Source organism: Salvelinus namaycush, chromosome 28, assembly GCF_016432855.1.
Source record: "Salvelinus namaycush isolate Seneca chromosome 28, SaNama_1.0, whole genome shotgun sequence".
NCBI classification, from domain to species: domain Eukaryota; kingdom Metazoa; phylum Chordata; class Actinopteri; order Salmoniformes; family Salmonidae; genus Salvelinus; species Salvelinus namaycush.
The window spans coordinates 6,756,869-6,777,086 of record NC_052334.1 but is presented as its reverse complement, the minus strand read 5'-3'; the positions used below and the strand labels follow the sequence as shown (position 1 = coordinate 6,777,086).

General features: G+C 45.6%; 1 protein-coding gene across 1 annotated transcript; it reads right to left on the bottom strand.

The window, feature by feature from the left end:
- Window positions 1–4,924: 4,924 nt before the first annotated feature.
- LOC120023191 (potassium channel subfamily K member 13-like) lies at window positions 4,925–13,055 on the bottom strand. The gene is made up of 4 exons (XM_038967214.1): window positions 12,725–13,055; window positions 8,090–8,628; window positions 7,419–7,673; window positions 4,925–5,086 (listed from the first exon to the last, which is right to left on the bottom strand). Exons 1-4 carry the CDS (start codon window positions 13,053–13,055, stop codon window positions 4,925–4,927), a joined length of 1,287 nt encoding a protein of 428 aa, XP_038823142.1.
- Window positions 13,056–20,218: the final 7,163 nt, after the last annotated feature.

The following is a 20,218-nucleotide window of genomic DNA, read 5'->3' as shown; positions in this document are numbered from 1 at the left end:
AAGGTGTTTAAAACAAACTGGCTAAGCGTGTTACATTTTATTTTGTTGCATAGCAGTAGTAATACTAGTAGGTTAGTTTAGTGGTTTGAGTCATGACATGTTGAGGCATGTTTTAGTCTACATTTGGGGCAATATTTCCAAAGAACCACAATGCATTAATCATCAGTATCTGCTGTGCCTCTAATGCACAGGTAGGCCTACACCAGAACAGGAAGTCTGTGCCTCTGATGCACAGGTAGGCCTACACCAGAGCAGGAAGTCTGTGCCTCTGATGTACAGGTAGGCCTACACCAGAGCAGGAAGTCTGTGCCTCTGATGCACAGGTAGGCCTAAACCAGAACAGGAAGTCTGTGCCTCTGATGCACAGGTAGGCCTACACCAGAACAGGAAGTCTGTGCCTCTGATGCACAGGTAGGCCTACACCAGAGCAGGAAGTCTGTGCCTCTGATGCACAGGTAGGCCTACACCAGAACAGGAAGTCTGTGCCTCTGATGCACAGGTAGGCCTACACCAGAACAGGAAGTCTGTGCCTCTGATGCACAGGTAGGCCTACACCAGAACAGGAAGTCTGTGCCTCTGATGCACAGGTAGGCCTACACCAGAACAGGAAGTCTGTGCCTCTGATGCACAGGTAGGCCTACACCAGAGCAGGAAGTCTGTGCCTCTGATGCACAGGTAGACCTACACCAGAACAGGAAGTCTGTGCCTCTGATGCACAGGTAGGCCTACACCAGAGCAGGAAGTCTGTGCCTCTGATGCACAGGTAGGCCTACACCAGAACAGGAAGTATGTGCCTCTGATGCACAGGTAGGCCTACACCAGAACAGGAAGTCTGTGCCTCTGATGCACAGGTAGGCCTACACCAGAACAGGAAGTCTGTGCCTCTGATGCACAGGTAGGCCTACACCAGAACAGGAAGTCTGTGCCTCTGATGCACAGGTAGGCCTACACCAGAACAGGAAGTCTGTGCCTCTGATGCACAGGTAGGCCTACACCAGAACAGGAAGTCTGTGCCTCTGATGCACAGGTAGGCCTACACCAGAACAGGAAGTGTGTGGGGGTGTTCACTTGTTGTAATGGGTCTAGCCTACTGTTGGGAAAATAAACTTTTTTCCACACAAACTTGTTTGATGAGCTTTTGAGGGCTTCAGAGAAACAGTTTTTTTTTTTTTTTTTTTTTTTTTTTTTTTTTTTTTCTTTGGGGTGGATCAGCTTAATATTGCGGAAAGAATGTTGCTTCCAATGTAATTGTCTGCATCATTTCCAATCCCCCATATTTTTTTGGGTAAATATATATATCCATACACGCATGCATACATATATACATATATACATACACATACCTATATAGACATACATACTTTTTTAAAGAATATACCTTTATTATTATTCCCCGCAACCCTACCACCGCTCCCCCAATTGGAGTAAACTAATAAACACTTCTGCTTTTACCTTCAATTTATACATCTTATACCTATTTTACAGACACAGACTACTTTATAATAGTTCTCTCTTGTTTGTTCTTAGTCCTTCCTCTATTTCTGTTGTCCATCCAATTTTATTTCCACTTGTAACTGTGCTATTTCACAAAAGCTCCGCACCTATACACATTTCACATTTCAGAGAAACTGTTAATCCCTGGTGTTGATTTGGTTATGAGAAATGTAAAGTATTAATCCTTGTGTATTAGTAGGATGAGCTGTTTGCGAGCGGCAACATAAACCTGTTTTGGTGTTTTTCTCTGCCTCCTATGACGTGCCAAATGCCAAATCATAAGAAACAATGTGTTGTTACACAATATAAAATAATAAAAAACATTGACAGATTATGAGAATACATTGCATAAAGGATGCAATACCCTCCCGAAAAGAAAAAAATCCTAAACATACACTGCTGCCATAATGTACAATACGATCATAACTTAAACTGATGAACTCCATAAAGAAAACAGCCCAGCAATTCAATGAATTCAAAGTCATGTTTATACAATCATTTTCATTCTTAAAAAAAATCCCATCACATTGCTCTGTTAACATTATTTCAACACCGTTATTTCTTAAATTGTTTTAAGTGGCGCAAAGGGACTGCAACAGGGAGAGCGATGGGAAGACCCGATTCTAAATCCTTTCGGAGTTTACCTTTCATGTAAAACAAGGTTTTCGAACATTACACTGGACAGTTTCACCGACGTTGCATGTAATGTTACTCGACAGTCCCCTGATTTAACGTGCAAAGCGTTGCCCGACAGAGCCTCAATAGAAGAGAGGGGCTAAAGGAACGGGGGGGGGGGGGGGGGGGGGGGGTTGTCTTTTGATGCCGTGCATCATCCATTATTCAGGTGTGGTGACTCCTCTGTGTCCCCCGCTGGTGACTCCTCTGTGTCCCCCGCTCCAGACCACATGCAGACAGAAACACACACAGGCACGCATCAGTTCTCCGGCTACAAAAACAACAGCTGTTTGATTAGCACCACAAGTATATAAAGTTCTACCTTCACATTATGCTGCAGCTCTTGAATAATGATTCCCTCCAAGGACAAGTGTTTATGTGCTACTTTACTTAATATCTGTTGTTCCTGGAACATTTGGAAGTGTCTCGCTTTGAACTCTTCTATAAAAGGAGCGCTGGGTACATTTTCAAATAAGTGCAGTGCCTTCGGGAAAGTATTCAGACCCCTTGACTTTTTCCACATTTTTGTTAGGTTAAAGCCTTATTCTAAAATTGATTCAATTGTTTTTTTCCACTTATCAAATCTACACACAATACCCTATAATGACAAAGAAAAAACAGTTTTTTGAAATTTTTGCTAAATTAATAAAATAAAAAATGGATATTATATTTACATAAGTATTCAGACCCTTTACTCAGTACTTTGAAGCACATTTGGCAACGATTACAGCCTCGGGTCTTCTTGGGTATAACGCTACAACCTTTGCACACCTGTATTTGGGGAGTTTCTCCCATTCTTCTCTGCAGATCCTCTCAAGCTCTGTCAGGTTGGATGGGGAGCATTGCTGCACAGCTATTTTTACGTCTCTCCAGAGATGTTCGATCGGGTTCAAGTCTGGGCTCTGGCTGGGCAACTCAAGGACATTCATGGCTTGGTTTTTGCTCTGACATGCACTGTTAATTGTGGGACCTTATAAAGACAGGTGTGTGCCTTTCCAAATCATGTCCAATCAATTGAATTTACCACTGGTGGACTCCAATCAAGTTGTGGAAACATCTCTAGGATGATCAATGGAAACAGGATGCACCTGAGCTCAATTTTGAGTCTCATAGTAATGGGTCTGAATATTTATGTAAATTAGGCAAAAAATTCTACAAACCTGTTTTTGCTTTGTCATTATGGGTTATTGTGTGTGTAGACTGCTGGGGATTTGTTTAACTTAATACATTTTAGAATAAGGCTGTAACGTAACATTTTGAAAAAGTCATGGGGTCTGAGTACTTTCCGAAGGCACTGTATGTGCAAGTCATACATTAAGATTAGTCTTCTTTCTCTCTCACACATTTTCTTCTCAAGATTCCTTATTCTTATTTAAAAACCAAAGAGATGAATAAGTAGAACTCTGTTACAGAAAAATGATGGCTACTAGCGCTTCTGGAATCAATAACTGTATCAGTCCATTGTGTTGTTTGATTTCGTTGATAACATTTTGGAACAACTTTTACAATACAGTGTGATGTCTTGCAGATGTTTATAGAGTGAAGGGGAGTTCCTCAAGATCTTCATGTATTTGTCAACTGATTTCAACTTCTGGACACCTAATAATTTATTCAAGCATAAAAAACATGATCTGTCTCCTACACATAACATGAGATTGTCCTCTACAATAAATTTAAAAAATACTGTACAGGACTGTTTGGCGTCTTCCTTTAGAACATTTGGGAAAAATAACCCCCAATATTTCCAGCACAAAGGCTGTGTCATGGTCATTCTGGTACAAAATGGCAGCCATGCCAGAGAATTTAATGTTCATTTCTCTACCATAAGCCGCCTTCAATGTCGTTTTCGAGAATTTGGCAGTACGTTCAACCGGCCTCACAACCGTAGACCACGTGTAACCACGCCAGCCCAGGACCTCCACATGCGGCTTCATCACCTGCAGGATCTTCTGAAACCATCCACCCGGATAGCTGATGAAACTGAGGTGTATTTCTGTCTGTAATAAAGCCCTTTTTTGGGTGAAAACTCATTCTGATTGGCTCCCTAGTGGGTGGGCCTATGCCCTCCCAGGCCAACCCATGGCTGCGCCCCCTGCCCAGTCATGTGAAATCCATAGATTAGGGTCCAATTAAAATTATTTCAATGGACTGATTTCCTTCTATGAACTGTAACTCAGTAAAATCGTTGAAATTGTTGCATGTTTATATTATTTCAGTATAGTTCTTTATGGATCATGTCCAGTGTGCTACATCATTGGTTCCGTTCCAAAACCTTTTCCAACTGTGACCCAAACCACATCCTTTAGTGAGCACTTGGGTGTCCAGTTCGTCTCTCGGATCACGTGTTCTTGAGACGTCAACACATGGTTTTGAGAGACGGTGATGATAGTAGCGTATATATTTTCACAGACTTGTGTTTTAATGATGATAAATCTCTGTATAATGTGCAGTATCTTTGTGGACATCCAGTGTGAATATATGTCATTTAGCTGATGCCTTTATCCGTAACATATATTTTAGATATGGGTGGTCCCGGGAATCAAACCCACTATCCTGACATTGCAATCGCCGTGCCAACTGAGCTAAAGAGGACTACCACGAAGATGACTAATAATCGTCTTGTTTTTTATTCTCCTTCCTCCTGTCTTTGTTTCTTTGTTAGTACTTTTATTAGGTTATTTTATGATGTGAAGCACTTTGTTACTTGTACTGAAAATAAATCAAGTTATTATTATGAGTATTGTAATAGTAATAGTCATCTGTCGACACTGGTCTCAGCCAGCCTGTTGTTCATGATGCCCAGCGCCCCCACTCCTCCAGAAAATCCATTTGGTCTGTTTTGGTTGGAGACGGACGGTCGAGAGATCCCATTAGTTGCTGCCTCCGACAGCTGCTTCTGCATCAGTGCCAGGTTCACCTGCAGAGGAGAGAAGAGGTTCACGTGGTACTTTAATAACTATAATGAACAAAAATATAAATGCAACAGTTTAAAAGATTTTACTGTGTTACGGTACTTATAAGGACATCAGTCAATTGAAATGAATTCATTAGTCCCTAATCAAATACAATTTTATTGGTCACATACACATGGTTAGATGTTAATGCAGGTGTAGCGAAATGCTTGCATGGATTTCACATGACTGGGAATACGTGTATGCATCTGTTGGTCACAGATACCTTAAAAAAAAAGTTGGAGTGTGGATCAGAAAACCAGTCAGTATCTGGTGTGACCACCATTTGACTCATGCAGCGTGGCACATCTCCTTCACATAGAGTTGATCAGGCTGTTGATTGTGGCCTGTGGAATGTTGCCCCACTCTTCAATGGCTGTGCGAAGTTGATGGATATTGGCGGGAACTGAAACACGCTGTCATACACGTCGGTCCAGAGCATCCCTAACCTGCTCGATAGGTGACATGTCTGGTGAGTATGCAGGCCATGGAAGAACTGGGACATTTTCAGCTTCCACTAATTGTGTACAGATCCTTGCGACATGGGGTCGTTCATTATCATGCGGTGATTGTGGCAGATGAATGGCACAACAATGGGCCTCAGGATCTCGTCACAGTATCTCTGCATTCAAATTGCCATCGATAAAATGCAATTGTGTTTATTGTCCGTAGCTTATGCCTGCCCAATACCATAACCCCACCATGGGGCACTCTGTTCACAACGTTGATATCAGCAAACCGCTCGCCCACACAACGCCATACACGTGGTCTGGGTTCTGAGGCTTGTTGGACATACTGACAAATTCTTTAAAATGGCATTGGAGGCGGCTTATGGTAAAGAAATGACGAATTAAATTATCTGGCAAAAGCTCTGGTGGACATTCCTGCAGTCAGCATGCCAATTGCACTCTCCCTCAAAACTCAAGACATCTATGGCATTGTGTTGTGTGAAAACAGTGCACATTTTAGAGTGGACTTTTATTGTCCACAGAACAAGATGAACATGTGTAATGATCATGATGTTTAATCAGCTTCTTGATATGCCACACCTGTCAGGTGGATGTATTATCTTGGCAAAGGAGAAATGCTCACTAACAGAAATGTAAACAAATTTGTTCACAAAATGTTAGAGAAATAAGCTTTTTGTGCATATGGAACATTTCTGGGATCTTTTATTTCAGCTCATGAAACATGGGACCAACACTTTACACGTTGCTTTGATATTTGTGTTCAATGTAGATAAAAGATAAGACAAAGTCTGTTAACTCAGGGCTAAAATCTCATGTTATTTGATCAGATTCTGAATTACGGTACCATTTCTGTTTATGTAGTCTCTCCTCTCTAGATAATAAATCCTCATAGATGTTTAGAAACAAGATGTACAACATACCTGCTTTAAAGGTAGACTCAGCGAGATGAAGTTGCAGCACTGCAGATATTGATATGAGATGCAACACTGCTCTCACAGTCACACAGAGTAGTCTATCATGAGCAAGGGTGCGCTTTCAGGCTGCTACAACACAATATCTACGGGACCAAAACACCTGAGAAGTTTAGCCTCGCGCTTCAACACTATTAGTTATTGCGGATATTTACCCAATATTGTATTGACATTGTACGTGCAACGTCGTCTCGGCTGAGTGTACCTTTAAGCGTTACCAAACTTTTCTGTCTCTTTGGACAATTAAATCAGCTTCCTGTCTCTTTGGACAGTTAAATCAGCTTCCTGTCTCTTTGGACAGTTAAATCAGCTTCCTGTCCCTTTGGACAGTTAAATTAGTTTTCTGTCTCTTTGGACAGTTAAATCAGTTCCTGTCTTTTTGGACAGTTAAATCAGCTTCCTGTCCCTTTGGACAGTTAAATTAGTTTTCTGTCTCTTTGGACAGTTAAATCAGTTCCTGTCTCTTTGGACAGTTAAATCAGCTTCCTGTCTCTTTGGACAGTTAAATCAGCTTCCTGTCTCTTTGGACAGTTAATTCAGCTTAGAGTTAGGATCTCCAAACTGCTTGCTTACCAAAAGGATATACAAAAATATATTTTCAACAACATAGACAATAGATGGCACATTCCATATATTACACGACAACATCACTAACCAACATGAATTGGGTGCAGTCTGAAACTTTGATTTAAATTTGTCCGTTTCAATTCATGGCCACACCAGGTGCTACTAGATACTGTAAATACAGTGAATAACCCCCCCCCCCCCCCCCCCCCCCATTTATAAACAGGGGCTTCTGACTAGAAATGAAACTAACAGAGTGAACCTTAACCATGCTTTTTACCCGGGACATTCACCTTATTGGTCGCCAGTAAGTCCCTCATGGAGATCATCTCCCCAGACATCCGCCGGCCTCCATCCGTCTCGCTCTCGTTCACTGCGTCCGTTTCTATGGAGACAGTCCGCCGCGCCCGGGGGTGTCCATGTCCAGTGCTGCTGGGCATCACGGCGTTCCGGCGCGGCCGGAGTCTCTTCCCGATCCCGGCGGAGCAGCAGCGGCAGCAGCCTCGGCAGCAGAGAATGCCCAGCTTTCTCAGCAGCCAGTTAAGAGTCTGCTTGAGTTTTGGGAAAATGAAACTTTGAAATTCAGAGACATGAATTAATAATAGTAGTAAAACACCCACATACCTAGAGGAAGAAGCCGGTTTGTGTGTACTACAGGAGTCTGCTGAGCCCGGCCTCCCCAATTAAGGTGCCACCAACCTCGTGTGTGTGTGTGTGTGTGTGTGTGTGTGTGTGTGTGTGTGTGTGTGTGTGTGTGTGTGTGTGTGTGTGTGTGTGTGTGTGTGTGTGTGTGTGTGTGTGTGTGTGTGTGTGTGTGTGTGTGTGTGTGTGTGGAAGAGGAAGGAGAGCAAGAGAGAGAGCGAGCCAGTAGACCGAGGAAAGGACAGAGAATGGACAATTAGAGCTCGCCATCTTGCACTGAATGTGTGTGCATAAAACAAATATAGCTACATAAAAACATCACCTGCTTGATGACGATGGATATGACGTTGAACAGCGAGTAGATACAGCAGACACCCATCAATATAAACAGGAAGTTCCCCAGTCTGTAGGCTGTCTGGTTCCTATCGTACGAAACCCTCTGGCTGCTCACCATGTCCCCGAACCCGATGGTGCTAAACGCCACAAAACAGAAGTACAACGAATCCAGATATCCCCAGCCCTCTGCCGCCGAATACATGGCCGAGGCACAGCAGGAGATCACCACAGCGGCTACGCAGAGAATTAGCATCACATAGTACACTGAAGGCTTCCATCCAGCCAAAATGTCCCCGTCTCTATCTCTGGATCCTGGCAGTGATGCCTCCCTGCGGCCATCGTGGGGCACGACGCCCTGGCGCTGATGCTGCAGCTCGTGGCACGACTTGAGGACGAAGGCCAGCACCGTGATGATACGCTCCAGGAAGAGGTTGAAGAAGAGGATGGTAGAGGCGCAGCCGATCAGGCCGTAGAAGATGAGGAAGACTTTGCCGCTGACCGTGGCCGGGGTGGTCATGCCAAATCCTGACCCGGAGAGAGAAGGGGAGGGGGACAGAGGGATGGGAGGCGGGGGAGAGAGAGAGAGGGGAGGGACGAGAGAGAGAGAGAAAGAGACACATTTCCCTCAGATTACAGACCCACAAAGAATTCGAAAACAAATCCAATTTTGATAAACTCCCATATCTATTGGGTGAAATACCACAGTGTGACATCACAGCAGCAAGATTTGTGACCTGTTGCCACAAGAAAAGGGCAACCAGTGAAGAAAAAACACCATTGTAAATACAACCTATATTTATGTTTATTTATTTTCGCTTTTATACTTTAACTATTTGTACATCGTTACAACACTGTATATAGACAATATGACATTTGAAATGTCTTTATTCTTTTGGAACTTTTGTGAGTGTAATGTTTACTGTTAATTTCACTTTTGTTTATGATCTGTTTCACTTGCTTTGGAAATATAAACATATGTTTCCCATGCCAATAAAGCCCCTTAAATTGAAATTGAATTGAAAGAAAAATGATGAGAGTATAATTACTTAACATTACCTAACCCCCTCTCCCTGTCTGTCTGTTCCTAAAAAGCCCACTCATGCATCCCTCGTTCACTTCCAAGGTAAAGGAGAATAAAGTAAACCAGGTTGCCATAGGTGACGATGTCTCTTAATACTTCAATTTTTTTTCTAAGCATCTGTCTCTTCCTCTCTCTCATTCCTCGCTCCTCTTCTCCTTACCCTGGAGTGAAATGATAATTTAGTGACGGGGGTTTTCATTACCATTCTCACAGATGTGCTCCTCGGAGATGAAAGAGAAGTCTCTAAAACAACTTCTCCTTCAGAAAGAAAGACCCAGAGCAACTGAACATGCTTGAGACTAGGCTACTGGAGGGAAGGGAAAATAGATGCTTGAGACTAGGCTACTGGAGGGAAGGGAAAATAGATGCTTGAGACTAGGCTACTGGAGGGAGGGAAAATAGATGCTTGCTGCAGGAATGGCTTTATTGGCTTCTGTTTGTGTGTCTCACCTTTAATTATCTTATATGTTGACGGCGGTATACCATATAGCCTTTACCCTATAGCCTATACCCTATAGCCTTTACCCTATAGCCTATACCATATAGCCTTTACCCTATAGCCTTTACCCTATAACCTTTACCCTATAGCCTATACCATATAGCCTTTACCCTATAGCCTTTACCCTATAGCCTTTACCCTATAGCCTATACCCTATAGCCTTTACCCTATAACCTTTACCCTATAGCCTATACTCTATAGCCTATACCATATAACCTTTACCCTATAGCCTATACCATATAACCTTTACCCTATAGCCTATACCATATAGCCTTTACCCTATAGCCTTTACCATATAGCCTATACCATATAGCCTTTACCCTATAACCTTTACCCTATAGCCTATACCATATAACCTTTACCCTATAGCCTATACCATATAACCTTTACCCTATAGCCTATACCATATAACCTTTACCCTATAGCCTATACCATATAGCCTTTACCCTATAGCCTTTACCATATAGCCTATACCATATAGCCTTTACCCTATAACCTTTACCATATAGCCTATACCCTATAGCCTTTACCCTATAACCTTTACCCTATAGCCTATACTCTATAGCCTATACCATATAACCTTTACCCTATAGCCTATACCATATAGCCTATACCATATAGCCTTTCCCATATAGCCTTTACCCTATAGCCTATACCATATAACCTTTACCATATAGCCTATACTCTATAGCCTATACCATATAACCTTTACCCTATAGCCTATACCATATAGCCTATACCATATAGCCTTTCCCATATAGCCTTTACCCTATAGCCTATACCATATAACCTTTACCCTATAGCCTATACTCTATAGCCTATACCATATAACCTTTACCCTATAGCCTATACCATATAGCCTTTACCCTATAGCCTATACCCTATAGCCTATACCATATAGCCTTTACCCTATAGCCTTTACCCTATAGCCTATACCATATAGCCTATACCATATAGCCTTTCCCATATAGCCTTTACCCTATAGCCTATACCATATAACCTTTACCATATAGCCTATACCCTATAGCCTATACCATATAGCCTTTCCCATATAGCCTTTACCCTATAGCCTATACCATATATCCTATACCATATAGCCTTTACCCTACAGCCTATACCATATAGCCTTTACCCTACAGCCTATACCATATTGCCTTTACCCAGTACCATTTCAAATAGCCCATGGTCCCTGACAAATCAATTCAAACCAGTAACATAATAAAAACATTCATATACAGTTGATATTATTTTGTTGTTTTGTCGGGTCTCTGAAAACAAAATATAGTTTTTTGCAGCAATAGAAAATGTTTGTTATTGACTTATCTAATTAATAAGATTATGACAAGATCCCACAAAACAGTATGCATTGTCCTTCAGCTGTGACCATGGGGATAGAGTTCCTCCATCCTTGACCATGGGGATAGAGTTCCTCCAGCCTTGACCATGGGGATAGAGTTCCTCCAGCCTTGACCATGGGGATAGAGTTCCTCCATCCTTGACCATGGGGATAGAGTTCCTCCATCCTTGACCATGGGGATAGAGTTCCTCCAGCCTTGACCATGGGGATAGAGTTCCTCCAGCCTTGACCATGGGGATAGAGTTCCTCCAGCCTTGACCATGGGGATAGAGTTCCTCCATCCTTGACCATGGGGATAGAGTTCCTCCATCCTTGACCATGGGGATAGAGTTCCTCCAGCCTTGACCATGGGGATAGAGTTCCTCCATCCTTGACCATGGGGATAGAGTTCCTCCATCCTTGACCATGGGGATATAGTTCCTCCAGCCTTGACCATGGGGATAGAGTTCCTCCATCCTTGACCATGGGGATATAGTTCCTCCATCCTTGACCATGGGGATAGAGTTCCTCCATCCTTGACCATGGGGATAGAGTTCCTCCATCCTTGACCATGGGGATAGAGTTCCTCCATCCTTGACCATGGGGATAGAGTTCCTCCATCCTTGACCATGGGGATAGAGTTCCTCCATCCTTGACCATGGGGATAGAGTTCCTCCATCCTTGACCATGGGGATAGAGTTCCTCCAGCCTTGACCATGGGGATAGAGTTCCTCCATCCTTGACCATGGGGATAGAGTTCCTCCAGCCTTGACCATGGGGATAGAGTTCCTCCATCCTTGACCATGGGGATAGAGTTCCTCCATCCTTGACCATGGGGATAGAGTTCCTCCAGCCTTGACCATGGGGATAGAGTTCCTCCATCCTTGACCATGGGGATAGAGTTCCTCCAGCCTTGACCATGGGGATAGAGTTCCATAAAATTGAGAAGCTTGTCATTTTCACTAAACCTTAGTGTTCAGAAAAGAGCGGTATGTTTTATCCCATACTGTGCAAATCACCTTAGTGCATCAACACAATTTCAAACCTCTGGCTGTATCATCTGCCTCCCCTGGGTTGTATCTCTGTGATGCATACACTCTGTCAAGAAAATATGGACGCCAGGAGGGAGGCAATGTCCTTAATAAACTGTAGTAGATTTGTAATGGTTGACAGCCTTCTGGAAACAACAACAGTAAAAACAAGAAAAATAAATATCTACAATGAAAATAAATAACCTGAATAATTAATAGCCAGTTTTGGCAAAACTGAAGTCACTTTTCATTAGTTATTTGATGTTCAAATTCATCCACCTTGATTAGACTATACTTTATAGCCTATTATATCGCAAGCCTGCCTACTCATTTCTTTCCAAATACATTCAGTATTAAGATCTCACTCTCTCATTGTTAAAGATCAAAGGGTTATTTGGTTCATCAGTTTGTCAAGATGTCACAGTCTTCATATAATTTGAAGTGCAATTAATTTCCTGAATTATAACAAAACGGACGCATTTTTTAAAAAGGTATGCAAAAAAGATATATAAAATGTTATTGTCATCTTATCCCTGCGTTATTGCGCGTAAACGCGAAACAGATCTATGGCACCAATTCTAAATTATTCAAATGGTGCATTTAGATTAAAAGTGATACATTTCGCAGTACACCACAATCTTTTCTGAACCTTCTGTCTTTGTTTCTGAGCTTACCTATGGTCGACACAACGGTCCCCACGAAGTAAAAAGCGCCGGTAAAATCCCAGCGAGGTCTGAGTGTATCCACGCGGATACCGGCGACGTTCGCCTCCTCGTAGAGCCGGAGAAAGGTCTCCAAATCGGTCCGGGTGAGGTTGTGCTTATGGGTGAAGTTCTCGAAGCGCTGCGCCCACCGCTCTTTGGCCTGCCGCTCCTTCGGTTGTTCCAACGCGGAGAACACCGCAGCGCCGCACAGCAGATACAGCATGATCAGCACCGCCAGCATCAGGCACCGCGCGTTATCATCGTTCATCGCGCCGAAGCAGCAGCCTCTCCGGCAAGCCATTACGGCGGCAGAGAGGACACGGAGGACCCGGGGAGAAGGATCCTCTGCGTCCTCTCAGATAAAAGCTAACATGAAAGCCTTCCAGATAAGTCAGTATGTATAGTTCGATATTTAGACACAAGTGCCATAACTGCTGGGAATGTTTAATTGACAAAGATACCAGGTTACCTCGGGCTCACACCCTACCATCCACATGTTTTATGAACACATCTTAAAATAAATAAATAAATTAAAGTTGCTTGTGCGTCATAGATTTCCTTAGAAGTGCCGATAACTCTAGTGGGAACTGTAGTTGATTGATTCTCGCATGCGTAATGCAAAACAATTCCCGAAAAATATCCCTAAACTGATTGGAACAGCCTTCATCATGTATGTCCTGATTATCCTCGAGGCAGTTGCAGGGGAAGGGTGAGCTCAGCTTCGCAGTGCACTCTACTCCCTCCCCGAACAGGCGCAGTGAGAGCTGGACAGGCTCACAGTAGCGGTTACAAAACCAAACCAATTCGGCGAGCGATGGGACTAATACAAGTAGCGGTCATGTTGAGGCGTTGTCCCCAGTTTACTTCTCAATAAGATACCAGTCATGAAACCAATGAAAAAGTTATCAAATTATATTAATGGAACAGTTCAATGCACACACACACACACACACACACACACACACACACACACACACACACACACACACACACACACACACACACACACACACACACACACACACACACACACACACACACACACACACACACACACACACACAGACACACACAGACACACACAGACACAGACAGACAGACAGAGGCACACACACAAACCATTCAGGACTACTACACATGGCAGCTCACAGACCTCACCTCACACCATGCAGGACTAGTGCACATGGCAGCTCACAGACCTCACCTCACACCATGCAGGACTGGTACACATGGCAGCTCACAGACCTCACCTCACACCATGCAGGACTGGTACACATGGCAGCTCACAGACCTCACCTCACACCATGCAGGACTGGTACACATGGCAGCTCACAGACCTCACCTCACACCATGCAAGACTGGTACACATGGCAGCTCACAGACCTCACCGCACACCATGCAGGACTGGTACACATGGCAGCTCACAGACCTCACCTCACACCATGCAGGACTGGTACTCATGGCAGCTCACAGACCTCACCTCACACCATGCAAGACTGGTACACATGGCAGTTCACAGACCTCACCTCACACCATGCAGGACTGGTACACATGGCAGCTCACAGACCTCACCTCACACCATGCAGGACTGGTACACATGGCAGCTCACAGAACTCACCTCACACCATGCAGGACTGGTACACATGGCAGCTCACAGACCTCACCTCACACCATGCAGGACTGGTACACATGGCAGCTCACAGACCTCACCTCACACCATGCAAGACTGGTACACATGGCAGCTCACAGACCTCACCGCACACCATGCAGGACTGGTACACATGGCAGCTCACAGACCTCACCTCACACCATGCAGGACTGGTACTCATGGCAGCTCACAGACCTCACCTCACACCATGCAAGACTGGTACACATGGCAGCTCACAGACCTCACCTCACACCATGCAGGACTGGTACACATGGCAGCTCACAGACCTCACCTCACACCATGCAGGACTGGTACACATGGCAGCTCACAGAACTCACCTCACACCATGCAGGACTGGTACACATGGCAGCTCACAGACCTCACCTCACACCATGCAGGACTGGTACACATGGCAGCTCACAGACCTCACCTCACACCATGCAGGACTGGTACACATGGCAGCTCACAGACCTCACCTCACACCATGCAGGACTGGTACACATGGCAGCTCACAGACCTCACCTCACACCATGCAGGACTGGTACACATGGCAGCTCACAGACCTCACCTCACACCATGCAGGACTGGTACACATGGCAGCTCACAGACCTCACCTCACACCATGCAGGACTGGTACACATGGCAGCTCACAGACCTCACCTCACACCATGCAGGACTGGTACACATGGCAGCTCACAGACCTCACCTCACACCATGCAGGACTGGTACACATGGCAGCTCACAGACCTCACCTCACACCATGCAGGACTGGTACACATGGCAGCTCACAGACCTCACCTCACACCATGCAGGACTGGTACACATGGCAGCTCACAGACCTCACCTCACACCATGCAGGACTGGTACACATGGCAGCTCACAGACCTCACCTCACACCATGCAGGGCTGGTACACATGGCAGCTCACAGACCTCACCTCACACCATGCAGGACTGGTACACATGGCAGCTCACAGACCTCACCTCACACCATGCAGGACTGGTACACATGGCAGCTCACAGACCTCACCTCACACCATGCAGGACTGGTACACATGGCAGCTCACAGACCTCACCTCACACCATGCAGGACTGGTACACATGGCAGCTCACAGACCTCACCTCACACCATGCAAGACTGGTACACATGGCAGCTCACAGACCTCACCTCACACCATGCAGGACTGGTACACATGGCAGCTCACAGACCTCACCTCACACCATGCAGGACTGGTACACATGGCAGCTCACAGACCTCACCTCACACCATGCAGGACTGGTACACATGGCAGCTCACAGACCTCACCTCACACCATGCAGGACTGGTACACATGGCAGCTCACAGACCTAACCTCACACCATGCAGGACTGGTACACATGGCAGCTCACAGACCTCACCTCACACCATGCAGGACTGGTACACATGGCAGCTCACAGACCTCACCTCACACCATGCAGGACTGGTACACATGGCAGCTCACAGACCTCACCTCACACCATGCAGGACTGGTACACATGGCAGCTCACAGACCTCACCTCACACCATGCAGGACTGGTACACATGGCAGCTCACAGACCTCACCTCACACCATGCAGGACTGGTACACATGGCAGCTCACAGACCTCACCTCACACCATGCAGGACTGGTACACATGGCAGCTCACAGACCTCACCTCACTACCAGGAAACAGGGAGAAGGAAGGCTACCAGGATGGTGCTAACTTCTTAAACAGGCATAGGAGCTGTCTGATTGGCTGCTGTAACACTGATAATGATGGGCCTAGCAGCTTCCTGAGCCAGGTACTTTTACTATGCAATATTGAGTATTGTCAGCTGAGTATTGTTCGTAAGTTTTTGCTTCAGCCATAATGAAAACACAAAGCATTTGGATCCCATGGAAATTAAAGGTAGCTGCTACCACAGTTGCTAAGCAGCAGGCTACAAACACCACAGAAAACCTGCTGCAGTCATTATCAAGATGGTGCTGACGGAGAAGGGAGATCTCTTTACTTTACTGACTTTATTGTCCCCGTATGGAAATGTTGATGCAGTATTATGTACACGTTTAAAGTGGCATTTAGAAACAGTAGACAACAACACAAAATTCATAACAGTTCCACAGAGAAGAAAGAAGACCAGCCTGCTAAACACCTCGAGCTGTTTAGGAGGGATATCACACCTGGCATAAAGTCCATTTCGACTTTAACTCCGACTCAGCCGTATCCCTTGTTCGTACCGGACCACATTCCTTTTTTTCATGGCGTACCAAAACCCCAAACCCTAAATGTGGTCTAGTAGATGGTGATGTAGATGTTGGGGTTAGAACTAAGTTGCCAGTAGAGGGAGTCCACATGATTTTGGGGAATGAATTGGAAGGTAGTAAGGTGTGGGGAGATGGAAAACTAAACATATGCTTACCTGGAATATCTGCACTGATCCTATCCAGACTCCAATGACAAAATGACAAAAGTTTCACCAGGAGACTGTTCTGACCCACACTCTAAAATCACAAACACAACTTGATCTATTTCCCATTCACTGATTGGATGGAAAACTGTTGGAATGTTAATTTAATTTAAAAGAGGAACCATTTGGAGTCAGATCACGGTAGATGAGCCGGCATCCTGGAATCGACTGGCACTCCCCTCCGTTCCTCCGACTGGCACTCCCCTCCGTTCCTCCGACTGGCACTCCCCTCCGTTCCTCCGACTGGCACTCCCCTCCGTTCCTCCGACTGGCACTCCCCTCCGTTCCTCCGACTGGCACTCCCCTCCGTTCCTCCGACTGGCACTCCCCTCCGTTCCTCCGACTGGCACTCCCCTCCGTTCGGTGATCAGCTCTACCACGACAGTGGTAGATTGAATAAACGTTTAGAGTGAATTTTTTGCACATATAAACAGAACAATTACATTACATGATTGACTTGCCAACATAAATAAAGGTAACATTTAAAAACATTTAAAAAATTAAGATAACAAACCATTATAACACAAAAAAAATGACAACAACACTATTTACATACAGATGACATCTAGGAGATGGGGCGGTGATGACACCTAGGAGATGGGGGGGTGATGACATCTAGGAGATGGGGCGGTGATGACATCTAGGAGATGGGGGGGTGATGACATCTAGGAGATGGGGCGGTGATGACATCTAGTAGATGGAGCGGTGATGACATCTAGTAGATGGGGGGTGATGACATCTAGTAGATGGGGCGGTGATGACACCTAAGAGATGGGGGGGTGATGACATCTAGGAGATGGGGCGGTGATGACATCTAGTAGATGGAGCGGTGATGACATCTAGTAGATGGGGGGTGATGACATCTAGTAGATGGGGCGGTGATGACATCTAGGAGATGGGGGGTGATGACATCTAGGAGATGGGGGGGTGATGACACCTAAGAGATGGGGGGGTGATGACATCTAGGAGATGGGGGGGTGATGACATCTAGTAGATGGGGGGTGATGACATCTAGTAGATGGAGCGGTGATGACATCTAGTAGATGGGGGGTGATGACATCTAGTAGATGGGGCGGTGATGACACCTAGGAGATGGGGGGTGATGACATCTAGTAGATGGAGCGGTGATGACATCTAGTAGATGGGGGGTGATGACATCTAGTAGATGGGGCGGTGATGACACCTAAGAGATGGGGGGGTGATGACATCTAGGAGATGGGGGGGTGATGACATCTAGTAGATGGGGCGGTGATGACATCTAGTAGATGGGGGGTGATGACATCTAGTAGATGGAGCGGTGATGACATCTAGTAGATGGGGGGTGATGACATCTAGTAGATGGGGCGGTGATGACACCTAGGGGATGGGGCGGTGATGACACCTAGGAGATGGGGCGGTGATGACACCTAGGAGATGGGGTGGTGATGACACCTAGGAGATGGGGGGATGACACCTAGGAGTTGGGGGGGGGGTGATGACACCTAGGAGATGGGGCGGTGATGACATCTAGGAGATGGGGGGTTGATGACATCTAGTAGATGGAGCGGTGATGACATCTAGTAGATGGGGGGTGATGACATCTAGTAGATGGGGGGTGATGACATCTAGTAGATGGGGCGGTGATGACATCTAGTAGATGGGGGGTGATGACATCTAGTAGATGGGGCGGTGATGACACCTAGGAGATGGGGGGGTGATGACATCTAGGAGATGGGGGGGTGATGACATCTAGTAGATGGGGCGGTGATGACATCTAGTAGATGGGGCGGTGATGACATCTAGTAGATGGGGGGTGATGACATCTAGTAGATGGGGCGGTGATGACATCTAGTAGATGGGGGGTGATGACATCTAGTAGATGGGGCGGTGATGACACCTAGGAGATGGGGCGGTGATGACACCTAGGAGATGGGGCGGTGATGACACCTAGGAGATGGGGTGGTGATGACACCTAGGAGATGGGGGGATGACACCTAGGAGTTGGGGGGGGGGTGATGACACCTAGGAGATGGGGCGGTGATGACATCTAGGAGATGGGGGGTTGATGACATCTAGGAGATGGGGGGATGATGACATCTAGGAGATGGGGGGTGATGACATCTAGGAGATGGGGGATGATGACACCTAATAGATGGGGGTGATGACATCTAGGAGATGGGGGATGATGACATCTAGGAGACGGAGGATAATGAGATCGAGGAGATGAGGGGTCTAGGCATGACGATCACCAAGGAGCTTGTTGTTCAGACTAGGTATGAAGATCACCAAGGAGCTGGTTGTTCAGACTCGGCATGAAGATCACCAAGGAGCTGGTTGTTCAGACTCGGCATGAAGATCACCAAGGAGCTGGTTGTTCAGACTCGGCATGAAAACCACCAAGGAGCTGGTTGTTCGGCCTCGGCATGAAGATCACCAAGGAGCTGGTTGTTCGGACTCGGCATGAAGATCACCAAGGAGCTGGTTGTTCAGACTCGGCTTGAAAATCACCAAGGAGCTGGTTGTTCAGACTCGGCTTGAAAATCACCAAGGAGCTGGTTGTTCAGACTCGGCTTGAAGATCACCAAGGACCTGGTTGTTCAGACTCGGCATGAAAATCACCAAGGAGCTGGTTGTTCAGACTCGGCATGAAAATCACCAAGGAGCTGGTTGTTCAGACTCGGCATGAAGATCACCAAGGAGCTGGTTGTTCAGACTCGGCTTGAAAATCACCAAGGAGCTGGTTGTTCAGACTCGGCTTGAAAATCACCAAGGAGCTGGTTGTTCAGACTCGGCTTGAAAATCACCAAGGAGCTGGTTGTTCAGACTCTGCATGAAGATCACCAAGGAGCTGGTTGTTCAGACTCGGCTTGAAGATCACCAAGGAGCTGGTTGTTCAGACTCGGCATGAAGATCACCAAGGAGCTGGCCAGGCAGATACAGATACAGTCCCAATGGGCACCATATTCCCTATATAGTGCCATTTGGACCCAGCAACAGACTGACAGCCAGGCTCATATAAAACCAGTTTTCCTAGATCTCTGAACATAAATGATGCACATTTCACTCCTTCACTCATACAGCTCTCTCTCCGTCTTCCATACACACATTGGGTTATTGAATAACAGTCCCAATGCTGCTTGCTCGCTCTCTCTCTTTCTCTGATCGAATCAAATCAAATGTTATTGGTCACATACACGTGTTTAGCAGATGTTATTGAGATGTTAGTGAGGCGAAATTCTTTTGTTTCTAGCTCCAACAGTGCAGTAATATCTAACCAGTAATACAGTTGAAGTGGGAAGTTTACATACACTTAGGTTGGAGTCATTAAAACTCGTTTTTCAACCACACATCACATTTCTTGTTAACTAACTA